At 36.3% G+C, this 27,232-nt stretch overlaps 1 protein-coding gene across 12 annotated transcripts in view; it reads left to right on the top strand.

Annotated features, from left to right (window-relative positions):
- Positions 1-27,232, top strand: part of NCOA1 (nuclear receptor coactivator 1) — a 259,310-nt gene that overhangs the window by 161,303 nt on the left and 70,775 nt on the right. For all 12 annotated transcript variants that reach the window (XR_014234946.1, XM_082357422.1, XM_082357413.1 and 9 more), the window contains 5 exons: positions 4,028-4,125; positions 15,677-15,854; positions 17,819-17,998; positions 19,291-19,386; positions 24,207-24,347. Coding sequence is in view for 11 of the 12 variants with exons in the window: in XM_082357422.1 (XP_082213548.1) it covers positions 4,028-4,125; positions 15,677-15,854; positions 17,819-17,998; positions 19,291-19,386; positions 24,207-24,347 (693 nt within the window). In the remaining variant the exon portion in view is untranslated. The remainder of the gene's footprint in view (positions 1-4,027; positions 4,126-15,676; positions 15,855-17,818; positions 17,999-19,290; positions 19,387-24,206; positions 24,348-27,232) is intronic.

Below are 27,232 nucleotides of genomic sequence, written 5' to 3'. Positions count from 1 at the left end.
TTCCTTGATTTATTTTCCCCACAGTATTTTTTACATCTAACATATTACACATTTTATTTGTTTATTGCCTGCCTACCCCCACTAGAGCTTCATGAGGGCAAGGATTTTTGTTTGTTCACCATTGTATCCTTAATACCTGTAGCAGTTCCTGGGTACATAGTAGACTTTCAATGAATATTTGTTGAATAAAAAGATAAAGCGTTGAAAGATAATTTGAAGAAATCCCATAGAAAGTAAAATAAAAAGACAAGCAAAGGAAAACAAGAGAAAGATAGAAATGTATAGGATTAGTTCAGGAGGTATAACACATCATTAGTCCCAGAAAAAAAAAAAAAAAAAACCAGACCAAATAGAAGGGAAGAAATTATAAGAAATAATGCAGAGAAACAAAAACCAAAAAATTCTCAGAATTAGGAGATATGGGTTTCCAGATGGAAAGCACCCATGTAGTGCACAGCACAATGAATAAAAAAGAAAGAAAAAAACCTCACACCAATGCACAATTTCTAGGCACCAGAAAGAAAAAACAAGAGAGAGGAAAAAACAAACACATACTAGATTACTTTCAGGAGGGTCCAGATTTCTAAATAGGAACACTGAAAATGAGTATCCTGGACCTAGAATTCTGTGTTCATCCAAATGAAGTATGAGTGCAAAATAAAGACATTTTCAGATACCTGAAGCCTCAAGAATGTTATCTCCTGTGTACATTTTTTCAGAAATATCTATCAAGACCAAGGTAGTAAACCAAGAAAGAAAAGCATAGGATCTTAGCCCAGGGAAACCATGAAATCTTAACAAAAGAAAGGTAGAAGGAGACCCAGGGTTACAGTTAAGCAGCAGACTAAAGAAGTAGCCAGTCCCAATGGGAGCAGGTGGATAGAGGACTCTAGGAGGAATATTTCCATGGGGAAAAAAATGGAACACATAGAGTATATGATGACTGACCAAATTGAAAGGAATTTTTTAGTCTGGAGGAGAGTTTAGAGATGAATCAAACTTCACAGAAAAACTAAAACATGAAATATCAGAATTGTAAATTATAGCACATACCTTGACTCATTTGTGAACTATATTTATATGGCCATAGTAACATATATACTAAATACTGACTGCTCTAAAAATTATTGTAACTATACTGGGAGGATGGGAAGAGGGGATATGTATGTGTGTCTAGATGGTTGATGTAAGTAAGTTAAATTCTTACCTTTTATGATGGCACGTTAATAGATTATGTCTAACATGGGCACAGTCAGGATATAGCAAATAAGCATGTTATTGAGAAATATGAAATGTATTAGTTAGGATACAGGCAAGGCTACTGTAGCAAGAGACCCAAAGTACAGTGGCTTTAACAAGGTAGTCTAGGTGTGTGTCAGAGGTTCAGATTCCTTCCATCTGTTTTGCTGTGCCATTCCTAGGGTATTGCCCTTACCCATGTGGTCAAACATGGCTCACCTGTACGTGTTCCTGATGACAGGAAAGGGAAAGAAGAAAACAGGAAGGCATGCTTCTGTCCCTTTAAGGACAAGACTCTGTCCTTGCGTGTCTCATCTGTTCACATGCCTTAGGCCAGTCATATAGCCACTCCTGCCTTGGGTTTTGCCTAAAATTTTGTTTGCTGTGCTTTTCATGAATAGTTACTTAATGTACTTGGACTTGATGGTTTATGTTTTTTTGGAACTGTTTAAGAAACAAAACCTGTCTTAATGTTAGAAACACATGAAATGATGAAGGAAGTACATCTTAGAACTAAATGAGAAACTCCTATACCATAATAATTTAAAAATAAATAACCCAATTAATTAATGGGCAAAGGCTCTGGATAGACATTTCTCTAAAGAAAATACACAAATGACCAATAAGCACATGAAAAACATACTCAATATTATTAACCATCAGAAAAATACAAATCAAAACCACAATGAGAGACCACTTTACACTTGCTAGGGTGGCTACAATCAAAAAGACAGATAGTAACAAGTGTTGGTAAGGATGGGAGAAATTGTAACCCTCATACAGTGCTGGTGAGAGTGTAAAATTGTGCATCCACTTTGGAAAACAGCCCAGTAGCTTCTCAAAATATTAAAGATAAAGTTATCATGTGGCCCAGCAAGTCCACTTGCAGGCATATACCCAAGAGAAATGAAAAGTTGTACACAAATGTTCATAACAGCATTATTCATAAATAGCCAATAAGTGGAAGCAAACAGTATATCAACTGATCAATGGGTAAATAAAATGAGGTATACCTATACACTGGAATATTATTTAGCAATAAAAAAGAGTGAAGTACTGATAAATGCTTCAACATAGATGAATCTTGAAAACATTACACTAAGCAAAAGAAGCCAGTCACAGAGGACCACGTATTATATGATTCCATTTATATAAAATGTCAAAAATAGGCAAATCTATAGAGACAGAAAGTAGATTGGTGGTTGCCTTGGGCTTGGGAGTGTTGAGAAAATGAGGAATGACTGCTAAAGGGTATGGGGTTTCTTTTTGGGTTGATGAAAGTGTTCTAAAATTTATTGTGATGGTGGCTGCACAACTCTGTGAATACACTAAAAACCACTGAATTGTATGTTTTAAATCCATGAATGGTATGCTGTGTGAATTGTAGCTCAGTAAAGCTGTTATTATAAATACTATATGAGATAACATTTTACACCCATTAGGTTCGCAAAAATTAAAAGCTGTGCTGATATCAAGTGTCAGCATACAGAAAAACAATAACCCTTGTATGTTACTGGTGGTACAACCTCTTTGGAGAGTAATTTGTCAAACTTAGTAATGTTGAAAATACACAGACCCTGTGATCCAGCAATTTCACTTCTAATATTTACCCTAAGAAACTGTCACAAATGTGCAAAAGAGGAAATACTGAAAATAGTTTATTACAGCATTGTAAGAAGTCAAAAGGTCTAACAGTAGGGGACTAGGAAATCAACTGTGGGTTATTCATATACTATATAGCAGTTCAAATGAGTGTATGAAATTTATATGTATCAGTATAGTTAAATCTCGAACATAATATTGAGTGGAAAAAGTTGAAAAAGTCTACATATTTTTATGTAAACATTAAAACACAAAACAATAATATATTTGTAAAAATCATGCATATGTAGTTGAAGTATAAAAACATTCTTAGAAATATTTATGCTGACCTCAGAACACTGGTTACTTCTGAAAACGGACAGAGGAGGAATAGTGGTAGAGCTGTAGCTCTATTTGTAGCATTTTATTTATTTAAAAAGGAAAGACTGGAAGCAAATAATGTTAACATCTGTGAAAAATGAATGGTGGCTGTGTGACTGTATGCTATGCCACTTTCTGTGTTTTTTGTAATATTTGAAATATTTCATATTTTAAAGTGAAAAAAATAAATCTCTATATTCAATAATACTGTATTTGCTTTTTGGTGAGCTAATTAGTCTGACAGATTGGAAACTTTTATATAAGTATGCTGCTGCTTTAAGATGATGGATGGATTTTTCAACATCACCACACAAAAGAATTCTAAATCATTTAGCAGTTGCAGTTTTATCAATCAGATCATCATGACATGAAGGTGAAAAGTTAGCTATTTCACGCAGACTCACAGAATCATACCTTCATTCTCTCTTCAATGGCAGTTGATCAAATCAGAGAAGGAGAAAGATGGAGGAAATAATTATTCTTTTACAATTTACTTATTTCTTAAAAATTTTTGATGTAGACTTTTTTTTAAAAGCTGTATATTTTTACACCATTTTTTCCATTTGTTGGAACACTGGACTTGGTCAGAATTCAAATCCTCCTGCTGCCATTTATTAGTTATATGATTTGAGACACATTATTTAACCTTTGTGAACCTCAATTTCATTATCCATAAAATGAGTATAATTAAGATTTAATGTGAAAGTGCCTAGATAATGAATAAATATTATTTGAATCTGAAATTAGGTGAATTCATGTCTTAATAAACTTGCCATTATGGAAATGAGCTCTTTTTGGATGTGACTTGTTTGCTGCTTTGTTACAGAGAAATCAACAACTGATGATGAAGTACAGAAGTCAGACATCTCGTCGAGTAGTCAAGGAGTGATAGAAAAGGAATCCTTGGGACCTCTTCTTTTGGAGGTAGCTGTTCTCATTGACTCAGAAAGTGATCAGAATCTTTTTTCTACCCAATTTGGTTTTTTTCTTTATCTTCTTTTATGTTTTAACATCCAATTAATAAATTGTAAAACAGAGTAAAGTTTTAAGGAACTTTTAATAATTATTTTATTTTAGAAACTATTTTGACCGTTGTTACTATTTCAAAATTAAATGTGAATAATGAACATGAGAAATTTTCATAAAGATGCTACCAGAAAACTACTAGAGCTAATCGATAAATTTGGTAAAGTAGCAGGATACAAAATTAATGCAAAGAATTCTCTTGCATTCCTATACACTAATGATGAAAAATCTGAAAGAGAAATTAAGGAAACACTCCCATTTACCATTGCAACAAAAAGAATAAAATACCTAGGAATAAACCTACCTAAGGAGACAAAAGACCTGTATGCAGAAAACTATAAGACACTGATGAAAGAAATTTTAGATGATACAAACAGGTGGAGAGATATACCATGTTCTTGGATTGGAAGAATCAACATTGTGAAAATGACTCTACTACCCAAAGCAATCTACAGATTCAATGCAATCCCTATCAAACTACCAATGGCATTTTTCACAGAACTAGAACAAAAAATTTCACAATTTGTATGGAAATACAAAAGACCCCGAATAGCCAAAGCCATCTTGAGAAAGAAAAACGGAGCTGGAGGCATCAGGCTCCTGGACTTCAGACTGTACTACAAAGCTACAGTAATCAAGACAGTATGGTACTGGCACAAAAACAGAAATATAGATCAATGGAACAGTATAGAAAGCCCAGAGGTAAACCCATGCACATATGGTCACCTTATCTTTGATAAAGGAAGCAAGAATATACAATGGAGAAAAGACAGCCTCTTCAGTAAGTGGTGCTGGGAAAACTGGACAGCTCCATGTAAAAGACTGAAATTAGAACACTCCCTAATACCATACACAAAAATAAACTCAAAATGGATTAAAGACCTAAATGTAAGGCCAGACACCATCAAACTCTTAGAGGAAAACATAGGCAGAACACTCTTTGACATAAATTGCAGCAAGATCTTTTTTGACCCACCTCCTAGAGAAAGGGAAATAAAAACAAAAATAAACAAATGGGACCTAATGAAACTTAAAAGCTTTTGCACAGCTAAGGAAAACATAAACAAGATGAAAAGACAGCCCTCAGAATGGGAGAAAATATTTGCAAATGAAGCAACTGACAAAGGATTAATTTCCAAAATTTACAAGCAGCTCATGCAGTTCAGTATCAAGAAAACAAACAACCCCATCCAAAAATGGGCAGAAGACCTAAATAGACATTTCTCCAAAGAAGATATACAGATTGCCAACAAACACACGAAGGGATGCTCAACATCACTAATATTAGAGAAATGCAAATCAAAACTACAATGAGGTATCACCTCACACCAGTTAGAATGGGCATCATCAGAAAATCTACAAACAACAAATGCTGGGGAGGGTGTGGAGAAAAGGGAACCTTCTTGCACTGTTGATGGGAATGTAAATTGATACAGCCACTATGGAGAACAGTATGGAGGTTCCTTAAAAAACTAAAAATAGAATTACCACATGACCCACCAATCCCACTACTGGGTATATACCCAAAGAAAACCATAATTCATAAAGACACATGCACCCCAATGTTCACTGCAGCACTATTTACAATAGGCAGGACATGGAAGCAACCTAAATGCCCAGAGACAGACAAATGGATAAAGAAGATGTGGTACATATATACAATGCAATATTACTCAGCCATAAAAAGGAATGAAATTGAGTTATTTGTAGTGAGGTGGATGGACCTAGAGTCTGTCATACAGAGTGAAGTAAGTCAGAAAGAGAAAAACAAATACCGTATCCTAACACATATATATGGAATCTAAAAAAAAAAAAAAATGGTTCTGAAGAACCTAGGGGCAGAGGACAGGAATAAAGACTCAGACATGGAGAATGGACTTGAGGAAATGGGGAGGGGGAAGGATAAGCTGGGATGAAGTGAGAGTGGCATGGACATATGTACAGTACCAAATGTAAAATAGATAGCTAGTGGGAAGCAGCCGCATAGCACAGAGAGATCAGCTTGGTGCTTTGTGACCACCTAGAGGGGTGGGATAGGGAGGATGGGAGGGAGACGCAAGAGGGAGGAGATACGGGGATATATGTATATGTATAGCTGATTCACTTTGTTATAAAGCAGAAACTAGCACACCGTTGTAAAGCAATTATACTCTAATAAAGATGTTAAAAAAAAGAAATTTTGATAAAGGCATTCTAATGGTCAGATGGAAAACTGAAGACAACTGTCTGGCTTTGCTACTTCTTTATTATAGTTAGGACTAGTTGGGAAAATAAAACTTTTAGAATTATTTAGCTAGTGCTAATTTCTACTGTAGAATTTCACTTTTGAGTAAGGGATGCCTCAGTTTATTACAGTAGGTGTTTTCCTGACCAAAATTTTTTAACTATTTATGTAGACATTGTAAGAGAACTTACTATTTTAACAACTCTGTCAAATTTTTTAAAATGAAGAACTTTTAATCTTGAATTACTTTGTAATTACTGTGTAATTTTCACCCGTTTTTTTCCTATCTAATCTTTCCTCCCTCTGTTCTCGAAACAGATGTTTTGTTTCCAAGCAGGCTCATCACCTTAAGTACTCCTTCTTCATACATGAATGTTTAAAAACACATACATGTGTGTATATATACACACTCATTCCCCACAAATTAGGCTTTTCCATCTCTAGGCCTAATTTTATTTTTTTTATATGTATGTTTATTATATACATGCATATACTTAAATATAAATATGTGTATTTAAATCATACATGTATTTAAAAATAAATATCTATATAAATAAAATAAATTCTCCTTTCCTGTCCTACCTCAAGGCCCTTCTTTCTGGTGAAGTCTTCCTAACACTCAAACTTGTATAGGTCTCTTGATTTTCTAACTCCTTTATACATTTTTTTCCTACTACCCTAACTATTCTTCTGTTTTTGTATGAACCATAATTCCCTCTACCAACACCGCTAACGTGAGAACATTCTCAAAATTTAGTGCTTGGTTTTTTAGCCCAAGTAATATCATTTGCTTCATCTTTTATCTCTTTAGAGATGACTCTCAAATATGTACTTCTTGCTTTAACCTCTTTCCGAACTCTATTCCTGTACTTTTAACAGGCTGCTAAATATTTTTGACTCTCCTGTTAGCAAGTTCCCCCTCAAAACCTAAATTCCTTGTTCCCCTCCAAGTTATACAAGCGCTTTGTTACTTTAGGCTGTTGGTTTTAATGATTTTTATTAGGGGAATGAGCACATATTTTATAGTGTTGTAAAATATAAAAAACATTGGCCATTGAAGCTGGATAGAAACTACTCTCTGGGTGAGTGTATAACATATAACTGGGAGAGGGGAAAGCCACCACATGTGATGGACTCTGATGTTTTTATTCTTTTCACAACCCCTTAAATTGATTGCATGACACATGACTGCCTTTTGGAAATAGTGTTAAAATAAGTATAGTAAAAATGTTAATGGTAGAATCTGTGTGGTGGATATACAGATGTTCACTACAAAATTATTTCAACTTTGCTATATTTTAAATTTTTTAATATAAGCCATTAGAGGAAAATAAGTTAAAGAAAGAAAAGTACTTTAGGCTCATTTCCCGCTATCCCATCTCTTCCCCGGCCTTGGTTCCTGTCCCCATCCTGCTACTTGGTTACACTTGGGCCCTTCCCATCCTAGGATGAGACCTGACCCATCCTAGCACTTATTGCTTATCTCCTCTACTCTGCAGGATATCAGTAGACTAGTATCTTCATATCTTCTAGTTTTTCTGTGGCGGTTCTGTCTGCCTTCTCAGTGTCCCTAAGTGTAAAACTGGCCTAAGAACTTTATATCTCCTTTCAATTCATTAAATATTTATGAAATGTATTTTCTGCATATAATGCCATTTGAGATACTGAAAAAGTATAAGATATAGAGGTCCTTGAGATTTGTGGAGTTCCTGTAGAGAAGTGGTAGTCATTTAAATCCCAGTTTTACCACAGGTTCTTCAGAAACCACAGAGATCAATAAGGAGAGCAAATAGATGATCCACAAACTGAAAACAGCACAACTGGAGCCAGAGAATACTACTACTGCTTTAATTTACATAGACATTTGTTATTTCTGTGTAAGAAAAATCTATAACACTTTAAAATGAACAGAAAACGACAGGAAAACATCCATTCAAAACTGCTATAAGAAGAAAGCATTTTTTTTAGATGATGAAATTATTACCCTGAAAACCACTATGAATCAAAGGAAAACTGTAACACAACATTACACATGAATTACATGTCATTAGGCATTTTCATATATGAAAACACACATCAAATTAGAAGTTCCAAAAACTAAGAATAGAAATGTATTTACGTTCTTGACTTCAAGGAGCTAATAATATTTTTATTTATGAGCTATACAGATGTGAAACTGAGACTATAAAATACAATTCTTTTATAGACTTCAAAGTTGCCTTCATTGACAACCTTTTCTAACCCTTCTTCTGTATCTCCCAATCCTGCCTCATTGCCTTAAACTTTATGAAATCTAATCCAGGGCAGCTAAGAGAAGAAGTGGTAGAAAAGCCACCACGAGATTGTTTATTGACTTATCCAGGCTGCAGTCTAGAGCTGCACTGTTCAGTAAGATAGTTACACATGGCTATTCAAAGTTAAATACAATGAAAAATTCAGACATTTTTGCTGAATGTCTGGTGAGAAAAATTCTCACCAGCCACATTTAAAATGCTCCATACCCACATGTGGTTAGTAGCTACTGTATCGGACAACACAGAAAGAGAACATTTCCATCATTGCAGAAAGTTCTATTTGACATCAGTCTAGAGGGGCCTGCTCAGGTGGAAGATCTGCACATCTAGAAGGTGACCAAATATCCACCATATTGTGAGAAATTCTCACCATACAATTTTCAATATATTTCCCCCTCCTTTTTCTTAAACATAAAAAGGTAGCACGAGTTAAGAATAAAGGTATTGGAGGTAATTTCCTCACACTTAAAGAGAGAGTGGTGGGACTTCCTTGGCGGTCCAGTGGTTGAGATGCTGCGCTTCCAGTGCATGGGGCGCAGGTTCGATCCCTGGTCAGGGAACTAAGAATCCCACATGCCGTGCGGTGTGGCCAAAACAAAAACAAAAGAGAGTGGTATTAGAATTTATACTTTTTTTTTTTTTTAAAGCTCCTCATTCTCCAGTGTTCTTTGCTGTCTAAGTTTCTCTACCTCCTATTCAGAGCTCTGCATTATCTGACTCTAACACTGCTTATTTCCTATTGCTCCACAAGAAAATTCTGCTTTAGTCACAGAAGTCTCCCTATACCTTGCATGTGCGTTCAGGCCTCCTTACCTCATGTTATACCATTCCTTACATTGCTTTGTGGCTCTTGACACTGTTGACCACCCACTTCCCTCTTCCTTAAAACTCCTCATGAGCCTCTTTTATAAAACTATCTCTTTGCCTCTCTGGCTGCTCCTTAGCCTTTTCCTCAGATTTCTCTTTCTTTACCTGCCTCTTAAATGTTAGCATCCCCCAAGGTTCTGGCCTTGGCTCTTTTCCTTTTGTTTTTTATTCTGTGCACATTTCCTGGACAGTTTTATCAACATCTATGTCTCTGTCTATATGATGTGTTCATGTGTGTGTGTGTGTGTGTGTGTGTGTGTGTGTGTGTGTGTGTGTGTGTGTAAAATACCAATTAGGGTTTTCTGATTTGAAGCAACAGACACCAATTCTGACTAAGTTAAGCAAATGTGAATTTATTGGGATGCTATTTGGATACCACAGAACTGTGCTTAGAAATAAGGTGAAACCAAGGCATCTTATGGAGGCTAGAAAGCAGAAACTGTATGAATGGTCTCTTCAAAAGACCCATCTGGACAGTGCCCGGCTGCCAGAATGAATGTGTTCCAGCCATGTTCGTTCTTTTTGTAATTCTCAAGGCTCACATTTAGGGAGGAAGTTTCCCAGTGGCCTGATTAAGAATCCCACGGGGGCTTCCCTGGTGGCGCAGTGGTTGGGAGTCTGCCTGCCAATGCAGGGGACACGGGTTCGAGCCCTGGTCCGGGAAGATCCCATATGCCGCGGAGCAACTAAGCCCGTGAGCCACAATTACTGAGCCTGCGCATCTGGAGCCTGTGCTCCGCAACAAGAGAGGCCGCGATAATGAGAGGCCCGCGCACCGCGATGAAGAGTGGCCCCCACTTGCCGCAACTACAGAAAGCCCTCGCACAGAAACGAAGACCCAACACAGCCATAAATAATAAATAAACTTAAAAAAAAAAGTATAAGTATAAAAAAAAAAAAAAAAGAATCCCACGAGACTTTATTAAATGGGGAAGAAGTAACTCCTCAAAGGAAATCGGATATTCTGTGGAAGGGGAAAAGATGATTGTAGTTAAACAAAAAGTAAATGATACTGTATGTACCTGTAAGTCAAAAATGTCTGTCTTTAGCCCATATCTCTTTTCACAGCTTCCCTTTCATCATATCCTGTTGCCTTTTGAACATCTCTACCAGAAAGTTCCTCAGTCATTTCAAATATAACATTTCTAAAACTAAGTTTATAATTGATCCCTTTATCTCCTGTTTGAAAAAAGAAGGAACGTCATAAAGTTAAAAACTAGATTTTTTTTCCCGCTTGAATCCCCTTTGTTAGGGAAAGGCACTTATCTACCAGAACCCTAAAGTCATTAATGAAGGATCACCCCAAGTGCTTGTTCCCACAGCTGCTAGAGATCACCAAATGCTGTTTGTTCTGCCTCTGTAGAGTTCTCTTCCATCACTTCCACTGCCGTTGCCTTGATTTGGGCTCGCATTTGAACTGGAGTATCACAATAGCATTGCAGTTTGTCTGCTTGCTTCCAGTGCACATGCCACACCCCCTGCCAGAAGGATCTTTGTTAAAGCAGATCGTGTCAGTCTCCTGCTTAAAAACATTGCCTTCGAGATGATCCCCGTGGCCTTTTTTTCTTTCTTTTTTTTTGGCTTTTCCTTGAAGCTTTTTCAAAAAAACTTTTTATTGTTAAATATAACACAAATATGACAAGTACGTACAAGGTGATTTCTTCTTTCTTTTTTTAAACCTCTGAGCTGTTTCCTCTGTTTTGAATGTTCTTTCCACCCCTCGCCCACCCGAGTTACTGCTGTGTCCTTCAAGCCTCAGCTCAGGTGTCATGTGGCCTCCTCCGAGGAAACCTTACCCACAACAGTCATCCCTTTGCCCATTTGGGTGCTTCACTCTGTGCCTAACCTTTATGAATTCCTCCATTGTACTACAATGTGACTACACGTACTTGTTTTTTTCCCTTCAGAGACTATAAAATTGTTGAGAATATGTGTTTTATTCCCAGAACTTTGTCCAGTGACTGACACTTAGGTGTTACTTAGTGAAGCTTGTGTAGTCATTTACAGCGAGGGCCCTGTGAGAAGCCCTGGCCAGTGTGAACCCTGCATTGACACCCAACGTGGTCCTCTTCAAAGACTGATATCCTGGGTAGAGAGAAAAACCCCTCTAACTGATGATGCTGTACAGAATGGAGTGGCATTTGTTATCATCTCCTGTGTGTAGCTCAGTGTCAGCCCAGCTGTCAGGACTTGGAGAAACAGGAAGATTCCTTCCTAGGAGCACACTCGGAAGTTAATTATATGCACAACATATGAGGGAAACTTGTAGGATAAGAACAAGTATTAGCAGGTTATATTAATCAGACACACTTTTAGAAATTAAAGATGTTTGTATATTCATAGGAATAGTCTCAAAGGATTCCTTGAAATGTTACCCATCTCTTGGGGGTGGGATTTTGGCAGATCTTAGACTATCTACTTAATTTTCATACATAAAAAAAGTTTTAAGTTATATTTCATTTATAATTAAAAAAAACAAAACATACGCCTTTCTAGCACAGGACAGGCTGTCTGTATCTCAGGAGAAGTTCAGCAGGACCTCTCTGCAACTGTGGGGCAGCCTCTGTTATCCTGCTTTCCAAGCCAACCTTTTCTGGAGAAGCTCAAAAGAAATATGATGCCCAGACTTCTCAGAGGAAACGATGAGTCCATGTAACCAAGGCCAAACAGAGACCTGGTGAAAGTTCTGTACTCCCTGTAAGGCTGACCAGCTGCATATTCCAGAAGCCAGCTACTAGAATAACTTCCCAGCTTGGCAGTGAGGTCAGGTGCAGTCAATGGGAGAACTTGGAGAAGTCCCAGAAAGTCTGTGGAAACAGGAGACTGCAGCGACTCCAGGCCTACTGCAAAGGAAGTTTAAATCCTTTGGATTTCACAAATGCCTTAAAAATAATTGCACCGAGTAGTCCAGGTGAATCCCTGGGCCTTGCTGGTGCTCGAGGTCTGCACCACCAGCCCTGTGCCCACTGCTGGACAGTCTTCAGATTGGGTAGAGATGATCCCAGGAGTGGGTCTCAATCTCTCCCAGCCCCTCGGCAGACAGTGGATAACTTCCAGACATAGAGACAGACATGGAGAGTGAAAAAAGCAAGGGAGGGCTTCCCTGGTGGCACAGTGGTTAAGAATCCACCTGCCAATGCAGGGGACACGGGTTCGAGCCCTGGTCCGGAAAGATCCCACATGCCGTGGAGCAACTAAGCCTGTGCACCACAACTACTGAGCCTGCGCTCTAGAGCCCGCGAGCCACAACTACTGAAGCCCACATGCCTAGAGCCCGTGTTCCGCAACAAGAGAAGCCACCGCAATGAGACGTACGCGCACTACAACGAAGAGCAGCCCCCACTCGCTGCAACTAGAGAAAGCCCGTGCACAGCAATGAAGACCCAAGGCAGCCAAAAATAAATAAAATAATATCAATAAATTTATTTTAAAAAAAAAGCAAGGGAAACTGTGGCTTTGAAGATAGACAGTGTCACTAGGGAGGCAGAGAGCAAGGAGCTAAAAAGGACACCCTGAAAACTAGATGGAAAATAGAAGAAGGTAGTGCTTTAGAAGCTGGATGGTGTGGCCCTTGGAAGTGGTTCACCATGAAATGGCCAAGTTTTTTTACTTGCCTGTGTTTTGATATCAATCCTGTTTCTTGCTCTGAACTATGATACTTTGTTATACCCAAACTGTTCTTTATTAAACTCTTTTAAGAGACCAAAAAGAAAAAAGAAAGTTAAATTGTATTTACACTGATTCAATTAATAGCTAAGAACATTTTAAAGAATTTTTAGATCTTCTTTTAAAAAAATATGTCTGTATTTCAGTTATCCCTATTTTAATATAAACTGCCAGACAAATATATATATACATATATATATATAGATCACCTGTTATGAAATTTATAGCTAATCTGACTTTAAGAAAACAATTAGATATGAGGGTGCTTTCCTGTGCTCATCTAAATCCAAAATAGTTTACCAAAGGGTTTATCTAGTGTTGAGGTTTTTAGATTATTAATCACATCCCTCTCCTCTTTGCATTATGAACTAAATGAAAAATAGTCACAACAGTCAGGTGGAATAAAAATAGTTTTATTTCTTTTTGTTCTTGTTAAAGAAAATATTAGCAGTATTTTTAATGAGAACAATGCTGTACTTCATTATTTTTTAAAATCTTGGTTGAATGCTTTGGGATGCAGTGATTTGAAGATGTAGTTTCAAGTTCAGTTTATTTTAATATTTGGCTTAAATTATCAGCTGTAAAAAACACCTCACAAAAATGAGGTAGATACAAATGGAAAAATATATCATTGGATGAGTTTACTAAGTCATGATACTCATTTTGAAATCCTATCTACCAATTATGCAAAGGTTTTTCTTCAAATTTCAACATTTTTTTTTTTTTTTTGGCCACGCTGTGCAGCTTGCAGGATCTTAGTTCCCTGACCAGGGATTGAACCCCTGCCCCGGCAATGAAAGCACCGAGTCCTAACCACTGGACCTCCAGGGAATTCCCTGAATTCCATCTTTTTTGATCTCAAATAGTGATTCTCCAAATTAATCAAAAGGAGTTGGATTTTCCTTTTTTAAAACACAGGTTTTTAAAGCCCATTGAAACTCTTATTGGAAGAATTTTGCACAGGGAAAAGGTTTTGTTTCTAAATGTTTTACACTGAGAAGATAATTTTTATAAGTGGTGTACATCATTTTCAGCAACAAAATTATGACTGTGGTAACATTTCAAAACATCCATTTTCATGTGCTGTCTCTATAGCATAAGTGTCTTTTTGAAAGCAGTTTATTTTTTATTCATTGTTAAAATTTCATCTTTACCCTGAAGGAACAAAATTAGGTGTGTTTATTATTTGGAAAATACCTGCTTAGTAGGATATTATCATTAGCACCCAGCATCATAGAAAAGGTCAGCAAACTTGGGACACTTAACCTTTTGCAAAAACAAAAATGAGTAGCCCATCAACATTGCTGGATGGCTTAAGTCTTTTGCCACCAGTAACCAGCAAACCCCTGTATGATACAAAGGGTGGTTACGTCTTGTTACAAAATTCTATAAATGTTCTACTTTTTAAAGGTCTTGTTTTTATTGCTTGTATACATTCTATAGCAAGTAAACTGTAATATGTTGCGATAAACAGAAAGATAATAAATAAGGTACCGCTGTCAACCTCTGCATTCTGGATCTTCTCTCAGATTCCGTGGTTTGTGATATGTGACTAGACTGAGTGAGGCACCAGGGTGTCAATATGTTAATTAAGCTTAATTTCTTCCTTATGTTTTAGATTATGCTATAAATAGAGATTGCGGCTTCTTTTCCCTGCACCCCTGTGGATATTATGTCCCCTTGGGGCATGTACATCTTCTTTTGGAGGTCTGTGGCTCCATCACAGTGCATAGAAGGCCCTCGGTGATTTGGCTCCTGTCCACCTCTCCAGACTCACTGCCTGCCTGTGCCTTGTGCTCCTGCAGCTCCAAATGGCTTTTTTGTTCCATTATGTGCCATGTTCTCTCCTCTGCCTAGAATGTTCTTGCCTCATTCCTCCTCCCCTCTTCCACTATGCCTTTTATAACTCAGATCAGGGTCTGTAAGGAGCCTTTCTTTGCCCCCCACCTCGACCCCAAATGAGTATCCTTCTTTGTGCTCACAGAGTAGTCTGTGTATGGCTTTCATACTGCATTTCTCACTGGTATTTTATTATGCTTATGTCTCTCTCCCCACTGCAAGTTCCTTGAGGGTAGACACCAGGTCTTAACCTACAGTTTACAGATGTTTATGACTGACTGAATGGGTCAGTCATTTACTTCACATTTGCTGCCATAAAATTTCTTTCCAAGGAAGACGTTTGACATATTCATTGATGCCTACTTGAAACATGAGTGTACAGTCTGTTTAAAAATCCTGTTCCCTCCACAGAGAACATGCAATGTTAAATCTTCTATTCAGTGCCCCTTTTTTTAAGTTGGCATATATTTCCAATCTCTTTTTCAGTAGAGAAATGTATACGTGTATTTTTCTTCTCTCTTTTAACCATAACCTCTTAATCGTTTTTTTGGCTTTGCAGGCTTTGGATGGATTTTTCTTTGTTGTGAACTGTGAAGGGAGAATTGTATTTGTGTCAGAAAATGTGACCAGCTACTTGGGTTACAATCAGGAGGAATTAATGAATACCAGTGTCTACAGCATACTGCATGTGGGTGATCATGCGGAATTTGTGAAGAATCTGCTACCAAAATCGCTAGGTAAAAGGAATGTGTTTTTTAAAAGAATATGAACTCTCTATAGCTTCCCTTCACATAATATATATAATATATTATTATATTTATAATATATAGTATTATCCTAATATATATAATAACATACTAAAAATATTTTAAAATTTAATTTCAGCCTGAGATTAAATATGGAGGAGGAGTGTCATCAAATAGCTGATAGAGAGCATTCCTTTTATCCTCTTCCTCTAGATTATGCCACAATTATGTGACAGTGTTAGGAGGCAGAGCAGTTAGTTGCCTTGCCACAAGAAGCTTCTGCTTGGAATTCCCTTTGTTTTCAATTTTAATTATGTACAAGGAAGAGACAAATGTATATAATGTATCCTACCACCTTGCTCAAAGAAAAGAAAAAAGGGAAGGAAGGAGGGAGGAAGGGAGGGAGAGAGGAAAGAGGGTAAGGAGGGAGGAAGGAATACCCTTCATATTACATACTTATTAAAATTAACATTTTTGGATGTGAGTGGTTTCAACTCAGTAGTTCTAAGTATGGTTGGATGGGTTGTTCACTGCTAAAGGAGCCTAGCTGAGAGTATGGATGGGGCCTGATTTCCAGCTTGTGTTCTGTTCACTAAACCATGTGCCTAGTCTTTAGCCTGTATGTGCTCCAAAAGTTGGGGGAGAGTCTTGGCTAGAAATCCTATGTAACTAAACGAAACATGCAAATAAAATGTTATCCATAGCTCTTAATTTTCTATGTTGTTCACTCAATGAAGTGGAAGCCTATTTCTTCTTGGAAAAGAGTAGTATGTGTTTATAGTAACTGGAAGCCTGAAACAATTGTTCCTCTTAAAATCGCTAGTTTGATACTTGAGTTACCAAAGGGTCTTAATGTGTTACAGAATTCTAGAGTGTAAGTGACTTTAGAGATAATACAGTGGATTGCTTTATTTTAAAGACAAGGCAAAGATTAAGTCATTAACCCAAAACTCACAGCTAGTTCAAAGACGAACCAAGACTCCTTACTCCAGTATAGGTTTGTTTCCATGATTTCCTCTAACAGTTATAGAGTGATGAGATAGTAAAAAGGAAGGAGGTTCACCGGCGAGTCTACAGTAAGAAAACTGTTGGGAATGGGGAGCTGAATAGCTGAAAAACCCCTCTGACTGCCACCATGGTTTGAATATAACATTGTAACTGGGAAATGGTGACCCGCCACACAGTGATTCTCACTTGAAATGTACAGTTATCTTCTCTATAACTGAATTCACTTTTCTTATACTGAATCAGGTAACATTTCTGTTTTAACAGTCATTTTTATGTAATGATTACCCACTATATTCAAGGCATTGTAGCATGCAGACTGTGTAAATAAAATAAAGAGCAAGAAAAAATGATTTAAGAAACCAAGATTGGTCTCTGTCTATTCTAAATATTTTTTTTGAGTCACAGGCTCATTTGAAAAACTTTGACTCCTCCAACCAAAAATGTGCACACCAACACAAGGCATCCTTAAGCATCCATGCCTACCAGGTTAAAACCCTTGCCTAACAACAGACCTGTGATTTTCAGTCATTTTTTTCATTGCCAGGGTATAACAGGAAACAAGTGGAAAAGCTCATTAATTAACTGCTGTAAAATTCTGAGCAAAAGAGCAATAAGCTATTAACTTTTTAAAGCTATTAATTTTTAATTTTGTTTTTATCTGTTTATAAAAGCTGTTAATGAATTAAGGTATTTGTAAGACCTTATCTTTGAGGGAGGAAATCCTATACAATTTCTTGAAAATTTTACATTTTTCTAATTGGTAAACATTTAGCTTTGCTAAGGAAGATAAGTATCCTATTCCCTCAGGATAATGTTGGATCTGAGGAAGTCTGTCTTTTAATCTGAGTAGCTAATTAAGCAGATGAGTAAAGGTATGTCTTTTGTATCTTCACAGTTTGTACTTTTTCACCTTTTTCACAGGTATATAATCAATTTTTCTTTCACAGTAAATGGAGTTCCTTGGCCTCAAGAGGCAACACGACGAAATAGCCATACCTTTAACTGCAGGATGCTAATTCACCCTCCAGATGAGCCAGGCACCGAGAACCAGGAAGCTTGCCAGCGGTATGAAGTAATGCAGTGTTTCACTGTGTCACAGCCAAAATCAATTCAAGAGGATGGAGAAGGTAAAGACAAAGGGTGATTTTAAGGTGTTTGACTGCTTTTTCCAAGGTTTTAGGAACAGAGAGGAAGTTGATTATAAACTGCCTTCTTCAGATAGTATTTTTGGTTATTATATTATATATCATAGTGGCAATTCAATTTGCTCTGTATTTCTTAATACTTAAGAAAAAAATTGCTAGCATCTAGAATTACCCATTTAAAATGCCCCCAAATCCTCAGTTTTAAGCTGACATTCCCACTAAAATGTCAAATTCAAACCAACTTGCTGCCTAGAAATAAGAGCTGTAACTAACTGCTGCCAGTTGGAAATGTACCAGATGCAGCAGGCTGTTGAACAGCTCTGATTTTTAGAAAGTTTCAAGCTTAGAGTGTACGGAACACTGGAGAATAGAGTTAGCATTTTTGAGGCCATACAAGGTAATTTATAAGGAGAAAGCTTATGAACAGATGAAAACACAGCTGAAGCTCTAATATGAACAGGGTATGAACATGGTATTAGTTAAATTTGTTACAGTGGATGAGTTTTCCATGCAAGCTTAAACTGAGCTAAGTTAAGAACACCACAAATTGGAAATTGGAGTAAGGACTAGGATAGGTAGCAGCCGAGAAGTCAGTCAGATGCAAAAAAGGCCGTGTATGTAGTGAGTCTCACCAGGGCATGGGTGACACAATCAACTGGGGACTTTTTACAAAATACACATGCAAGCCTGTCTTATATGACTGAAATTCTTATTTAGTTGTGTGATATTGCGTGTAACCTCTTAAAAAAATTTGGAAATGGGACTTGCAAAAAAAATTACAGATCCTAAAAACATAGAAGTCCTCTGTCAAGGGCAAAATAATGCTTCTTCAGAAACAGTTAAATGTTTTTTTCATATGATAAATTATTATCTGCACAGTGGTTATAGGAATAATCTTTGTAGCCATTAATGAATATAGGAAACGGACTAAAAAACTGTATTTTATAAACCACTATGTTGCTTAAATGTAGCCAAAACTACTTCTTCAAGTTGTTATCATCCAAGTACTTGAGATGCATCAGTCTCCTCTAGTTTATGTAAGAACATTCAGTGGGAAGGGATAATTTATTCTAACTAGATCTCTATCTGGAGCTGCCAGTTTTTAGTTGCGAGCAATTTTATTTCTAATATTGTACTATTAGATCAGAGTGACTCCAATATTGTGTCAGATCATATAACATGTACTGTTTTTATAAAAACCATTAATGGCAGGTGGTAGATGTGAACCACTTTCTACCCTCTTTCCTTCAATTTCCCCTTCTTGTTTTGGGCAGATTTCCAGTCATGTTTGATTTGTATTGCACGGAGATTACCTCGGCCTCCAACTATTACGGGTGTAGAATCCTTTATGACCAAGCAAGATACTACAGGTACTAGCTGCAAAGTTCAGAATGTTCTATCAGTATTCATGATGTGACTATGCCCTTAAAACTAATTGTGTCCCTCTGTTCTCTGCTGTTCAGCTTCTGTTCACTAGTCCTGTACAGAAAACATTTCCAATGTGGTCTTGATACTGTGCATTTTAGATACTGTCATCATTGTTATGGCAGGGTGCTGGGGAGAACATTATTTTGTAATTATGCACATCTATATTCTGATTATAAATTATTTTTCATAATCTATGGAAAGAAATTTGGCAATGTAGATATTAATGTATTTATTTATAAACAGATACAAAGAAGTGGTTTTAATATTGTGCATAAATGTATCTGGCTATTTCCTTTTTCCTTTATTCTTTGTCTTTAAATTTATTCAGCACATACTGATTGAATTCCTAGAAGTGCCTGTCACTATGTGTGATTGCTCAGGGTGTACCTGATTGAGCAAAAAGCAATGATGTAATTACAGATTTGTACTTTTTTGATGGAAAAGGTGTGAAATGGTATAAGGGAAGCTAATAGGGAGGTCCTATTTTAAAATTAGCTGGTTAACAGAAGGCCTGTCAAGCTGATATCGCGCCCCTAGGCCCCAAAGGATGAGGCTGTGCCAGCTGTGCAAAGTGTGGGTGTTGGAAGGGCGCGTTGGGCATGGGGCATGGTGCAGAATGGGTGCTCCTGACTGAGGAGGCAGAGCTGCAAAAAGCCCTGAGACAGAGGAGTATGTTAGAACTGGAAGAAGGGCAGTAGAGCCACAAAGGGAGTAATAGTGAGTGTACCTGAAAATAAGCCCTTCTTTTTAAAGGCCTACTTCAGATTTGATTTTCAGCAAAAACAAATTGTTACTGTTCTTTATAATTTATAAAGTATTTCTCATATACTGTTTAATCTTTTTTGTTAATTTTTAAAATTTTTTGGCTGCACCACGCGGCATACAGGATCTCAGTTCCCCGACCAGGGATCAAACCCGTGCCCCCTGCAGTGGAAGTGCAGAGCCTTAACCACTGGACCACCAGGGAATTCCCCTATATTGTTTAATCTTATCTTCACTTTGTCATGTTAGGTTTTCATACTTTTACATCAATCAGAATTGTATATGTGTTACTTACCACTCTAGTCTTAAAATAGAGTTAGATACTACAGACAGATTTTTTAGCAGACCAAGATTTAAAAAATCATTTCGACTAAATTTTATTTTATTTTATTTTTTTAACTTTATTCTTTGTGAAAGTTTAGTTTTAACGTACTTTTTCACTTTACCATTGTTTACAAGATCCTGTTACAATATTTATTAATTTTTTAGTCCCAGAAATCTAATATTCCTGTACTGTGTGCTTTATTCTTGTGTTCTTAAAGATAAACTCCCAACTGCTCTTACTAAAGAGTAGGTGGGGATAAATTAGGGCAGAAAATATTGGTTTGGCCAAAAAGTTTGTTCAGGTTTTCCGTTACATCTTACAGAAAAACCCGAACGCGCTTTTTGGCCAACCCAATAGAACACAACAAAGAGAATGTCTAGGAGCTTGATATCTAAGGGTGGTAATGATCAATTACTACCCTTACAGCATCTATTACAGTAATGATCAATTACTACCCTTACAGCAACAATTACAGCATCTAAGGGTAGTAATGATCAATTCCAATACCTTTATTCATTCACTTTTTGAGTCTACCATGTACACGTTCCTTTCCACTTTCCACCAATGAACAACACTGGAAAAATTTAATAAACCCTTATTGAAAATCCAAAATATTATTGCATGAAGGAAAGATAGGGTCTATTAAAAAATATAGCTGGTCTTTTGTGTCAGTAAAACCAAACAAGGGTTTGAGAGATAGCAGAATAAAAGCCTGTTGGAAAGGGGTGATGGTTAGGCCACAGAATAAATGTGGGAGACAAGGGAGGCCTAAAAATTATGAGGATAATTTAGGAACAGTATATTTCAGCTTTTCCTCATATTGCATTTCTATAAATTGAATCCTAAATTAGATTGTTTTAAAGAAGACTGTATTTTTCCATAGGAACAGTGTTATAACTGGTAGTTTTGTTTCTGACCAAGGACCCAGCATTAAAATCTTAGATACACTTGATTTTAGAATAAACTTATAAAAATTAAAAAATTAAGCTCTGGCTCATAAAGTAATTATAAATCTAGAGGGAACCTCAGAGATTACAGAATTTAGCCTGTCCATTTTACAAATGAGGGAATGGTGACTTGTCTAAAACCAGGCAGCTAATTGCTGAGGGCAGACATCTTTAGGCCCTAATATAGAACTCTTTCTTTATATTGCATTGCCTTCCACTGACGCACTATTTAAAGGGCATCACTGTACTGCACACACTTCTTACACAAAAGATACCAGAGAAAATATAAAGAAAATAGAAAGATGCCAGAAAAATATGAAGTATTCTTTTTTTTTTAACATCTTTATTAGAGTATAATTGCTTTACAATGGTGTGTTAGTTTCTGCTTTATAACAAAGTGAATCAGTTATACATATACATATGTCCCCATATCTCTTCCCTCTTGCATCTCCCTCCCTCCCACCCTCCCTACCCCACCCGTCTAGGTGGTCACAAAGCACCGAGCTGATCTCCCGCCCGCTGCTATGCGGCTGCTTCCCTGAAGTATTCTTAAAATGTAAAATTAGCATCATACCATAGAGTTGATTTAGATAAAAAATAATAAACTAGCTATATAATAAGTATTAGATATTTAATTCCTTAAGTTTTAGTAGTGCTTTCAACTCTACATGGAGTGGTTCATGTCCCTTAAAAAAAAGAAGAAGTTTTCTACCAGGAAATGTTGAACAGTGGTTTATTTGTTTGGTTGGTTGGTTAAACTTTCCTCTAGCAAGGAGAAGTGTTCTAAATCAACCTATTTATGATTCTCTCCTAAGATACTCATTGCATTACTGATCATTTGTTACCATTACTGATAATTTAATCACTTTTCTCCCCTCCAGTCCCACAATTACAGACGTCCTTGCTCTCATGTGGGTTAATACTGACCTTGAACACATAAACACAAACACACATGCCTCGCTTAGTCACTGCATATGAGGAGTATTATTGCATTTGAAGATTATATAACAGTGGATTCTCTGCTATAATGAACTCTTAGTCTCTTATGTGATGAGACAAAGATTGAATGGTTAAAACTCTTAGAAAATCTGAAATTATCTATAGTTTCAATCACAGTGTTCATCAGACTTTCCCCAAACTGTTCTAAAATAACAAAAATTCCCTCATTTAAGTTTTAATTTATTTTCTTTCTACATTTATGCCAAGACTTGGGTGACAACCTGATCAGACATACTTGGTTATATTAGATTCAAGACCCTACGTTAAAGAGGTCTAATAAATACTTTATTTCTAAACAAACCAAGAGAAATATATAAAGAAAGGATTAGTTAAAATGAAGAGGCACAAACAGTACAATAGATTTGAGTTGATTATGTGAAAAAAGGGAAGATGAGGAAAAGACAACCAGGCATTCACAGAAGAGGAAACTTGAGTGGTGAATAAACATGAAAAATATTCAACCTCATTAATCAGGGAAATACAAAGTTAGACCATAACCATTTTTCAACTACTAATTGTAAAAAATAAAGAAGCCCAACAGTACCAAGTGATGGAATGGATGTTGGATTAACAGTAACTCTTATATAAGTTTCTGGAAAACAGTTCAATATTATAAAGTTGAACATTCACATAACCTGTGACTCAACAGTTCTATTCCTACATATGTACTCTAGAGAAACTCTTACACACATGCAATATGGAAAATGTGAAAGATATTCATAGCAGTATTGATTGTAATGACAAAAAACTGGGAACAATCTAGATAGACAGGAGAATGTAAAGACAGAGGGATGTGACAAGTGAGGAGTACACACATAATTAAATAATATTGATGATATTGGTAATGTTCAAGTTTTGAAGTTGGATGGGGCTTTGTAAGTTTTCATCTTATTAATCTAATTCTTAATTTATATATATATATATATATATATATACACACACACACACATACATATATATATATATGTTACCTATATTACTTTGTGTGAATATAAGATTGCATAAAAAATAAAATAAAACAGATCTGAATAATCACAAACTGGATTAATTGGCTCCTGATTAAGAAATAATTTGCCTGAATTCTTCCATAGTCATTTAGGAGACTTGTTCAAATGTGATAACAATGTCAAATCACCACTAAATTTTATAAAGCATTATGTTCTGTTTGCAGAATGCCTAGCAGATCTTAATGTTCTCACTTATCTTTTTCTGATTGTCCTTTTTTTGCCTTCAATCTTTATTCTTAAATGCAATATTGTCTATAGCCCAAGAGGAGGTAGGAAAGGAAAGGCTTCCTTACTTTCTCATACTCTCTTCACTTAATTATTGGAAATTAATTTAAACCAAAATAATATATTTCATCTCTGCCTCCCATCCCCAATAGGTGATCCAATCATTAGTATATGTAGAGAGCAGGATCCAAAGAGCAAGCCAGAGGAGTTTGACCTACATTAGTCTCTGCAGCTTCAGGTCTTTACGATATGACTTTACTACTTGATTGGTATTGAATTTTAGGATATAATATAACACACTCCAAGGCAAAAACAATTTTGTATTATCATGTCACTGATATATTCCGTTACCATATGTAATAAAAATTAATAGTGCTTTTGTCCATTAAACATTTGAGAGGTGGCAGAATATTTTTTAGATGCAGTTGTTAGTTTTGAAACATGAATGACTTGTATCAGGAGGCTATCATAAATGTAAACTTTCATTCTTTGTATAGGTAAAATCATCTCTATTGATACTAGTTCCCTGAGAGCTGCTGGCAGAACTGGCTGGGAGGATTTAGTGAGGAAGTGCATTTATGCTTTTTTCCAACCTCAAGGCAGAGAGCCATCTTATGCCAGACAACTATTTCAAGAAGGTAAGGTTTTTCTCTCTCAGCTATTTTCATTAACCTTGCTCTTTATTAATATTGAATAATTTATATAGAATTTATGGCTTGATAAGTATTTTCTCCAAATTACAGTTTTTGCAATAATCAGTTTTAGGAAGGAAGAAGTGGGTAAGCAAAGTAATTCATGAGTCGATCCTGAATTTTGGGATGCACATTTTAAAGAACAGGATATCATGTGGTGGTCACTCACTCATTCATTCATTCATTCATTCAGCAGACACGTATCAAGTTCCTCACATACATAGAACACTATGTAAGGTGCCAGGGATACAGTGATGACAAGGCAGGGTTTTGCCCTCCAGGAGCTCAAAATCTGTTAGGAGGATATATGACAGTTTTAAAGATCAGTGTGGCCTGGGCTATAAAAGAGGTATAACCAAAGAAGAAAAAAATTAATTCTGACTTGGAGAATCAGGGATGGCTTTAGAGAGGAAGTGATATTTTTGTCTGGCTTTTGACGATCACTCCCAGCAGAACAGGCATGTCAGAGGGCTTCTAGATAATACAGATCTATATCATGCATGTTTACTTCATGACTGTTACAGTACCTGACTCAGGTTGAAGTTTCAAGTTAAAAATATGTCATATGAAATTATTAATTAATAATTGAACAACTGCTGTGTCATAGTAAGTACTATGGGAATATGAAACAAGTATATTCCCTGCCCTTAAGGAACTTAACAGTATTATAGGAAAGATAGGGAAAATTAACTGAGAGTGAAGGCCAGAAAGTTTGTAAAGATTCAGAGATAAGGGGTTCTGATATATTTTAAAATATTGTCCTGTAATTATGGTAGCCTAATACACCTTTCCCAGTGTAATTTATTCTGTAATCTCTAAGTAAATAGTTTGTCTGGAAAGAGACTCTTTGTATGGCTGTTCCTGAAAAACAATTTTTTAAATATTTTTCATTATTCCATCACCTTTCTTAATTTTAACATTTTCCCGTTAGGTTTCTTAAGTTTACAGATGATTTTCCATGCATTCCATTTTAGGTCAGCTGCTTCCTAATGGTATGTGAAGGAAGCAGCTTGATTTTTTTTTTTTTCAGGAAGCCATCTGTATGAATCTCACTAGTCTGTTTACTTCTGGGACAGCTTCCGAAAGACTAATGGTTCTTCAGTTGGCCTCTTACTAGACTGTTACCATCCCCAAAGGTGGTATGTCAGTGGATATGACCGAGAAGTTCCCCAGGCAATCCTGAAGTGCAGTCAGGTTTGGAAACCATTACAGAAAGCAGTTAATGCCATCCGCTGGTTGCAAACTTTGTGACTCCCTCTACCAGCAATAGCACTTGACTTTTGCGTAAGTGGGAGACTCAGAGCACTGTCTTCACTCATTGCCTAAAATGCTGCAGTATATGATACTCTTCTCTTTGATTTTTGCCTTAACTTTATAAGTTGAACCTTCCAAGGCTTTCCTTAAAAGACTTTCAATTTTATTTGCCTATAATTTATATACATTTTGGCCAAGGCAAAGCAGGTCTAGATTATTGTCTCATTGTCCAAATGCCTAGGCTGCCCATAGATGTGATTGAGCCGTGGTTTAAAGTATGTGTTTCTAAACCATTGGAATTCTCTATAAAATAGATTGATTAAAGTGTAATGAGTAACTAACCTATCATTAACATATGAAGTGAAACAATTTAGAGAGAAATGTAAAGAAATATAATTCAACACCTCTTCTCCATTACTCATGTCTTAATGTCCTTTTCTTGTACTTTTTTTTAGAAAAAAAAAAAATTCCTCAATAGAAATAACTTTTTTCTCAGAATTAAATTGCCCAGAATTCACATGACTGATTCTAGTGTTTTGGAGATTCTGGACAACTTGGCAAACAGCGTTCATGAATTGAGCACATCTTTTTCTTATATGTTATATTCAGCAGTCAAGTTATATTCAACATCAAGTTTGAGAACCACTGGTCTATCAAGAATGGAGAGAGATGTAAATAGCATTTGCAGTTTCCTTGCTGCCTCTGCACTTAGGGACAGTGTGAAAGAATGAAACAAATTATGCCACTATATCCTTGATTTTGTGTAAAACTTTTAAAAAGTAAAACCTCTACAGTAATTGATATTTAGGCAAGAAAATGTGTCCTCCATCTGTCTTTTTTCCTGCCTTTAACTTACCTTTTGAAGGCAGCAGCTGGTATAAAATCCTCATAGGCATTAAAAATTTAAGTTCTTACTTTTTAAGAAATATTACCTAAATATGTGGCTTGCTCAGTGTTTAATTGCAAGTTTTCATTCTTGGACTTTGAAAACGAGATTAAACGTTAGTATTTGTGTGAAAAAAAAAAGATTTAAGTTCTTAGCTTAGTTTTTCAGCTGCTTTTGACAGACAGCTCACGGCCTGCTTTTAAAGGGTGTTGACCATTTTATTTTCCAGAATCAAATTTGAAAACACATTTCAGCCAAAGAATATTGTGGGAGCATTCAGGATGAACTAGATTAAAGCAGTTGTTCTCCATTGAGACTTGGGGGGGAATTGGGTATCAGGACCACCTGAGGAACTTTTTAAACTGGGAGGAAGTTCATGAAGGTACATAGTTTAGAAAAGCTTCCTCAGTTCTGTTCACTTCAGAATCATTCTTTTAGAGAAAAGTCTAGGTTAAATACTTCCCTAAGGTCCCTGATAAGATTCATTTGGGGCAGCTGTTAAACCAGATTTCTGGACTCCACCCACACTACTGAACCAGAGTCTATAGTCTAAGATGTTTTATTACAGAAAAGTTTGGAAAACATAAACATAGGTTCCACAAGATATTAATAGCTATAACTAGGAAATGATGTTTCATGCTGAATTAAATATGGGAAATACTTCAGTCTCCGACTTTTGGGGATTCATAAG

Source organism: Balaenoptera borealis (assembly GCF_965194805.1).
Source record: "Balaenoptera borealis genome assembly, chromosome: 15".
In the NCBI taxonomy this organism is placed as follows: domain Eukaryota; kingdom Metazoa; phylum Chordata; class Mammalia; order Artiodactyla; family Balaenopteridae; genus Balaenoptera; species Balaenoptera borealis.
Note: the sequence above shows the minus strand (reverse complement) of the source record. Positions and strands in the feature narration are given on the sequence as shown.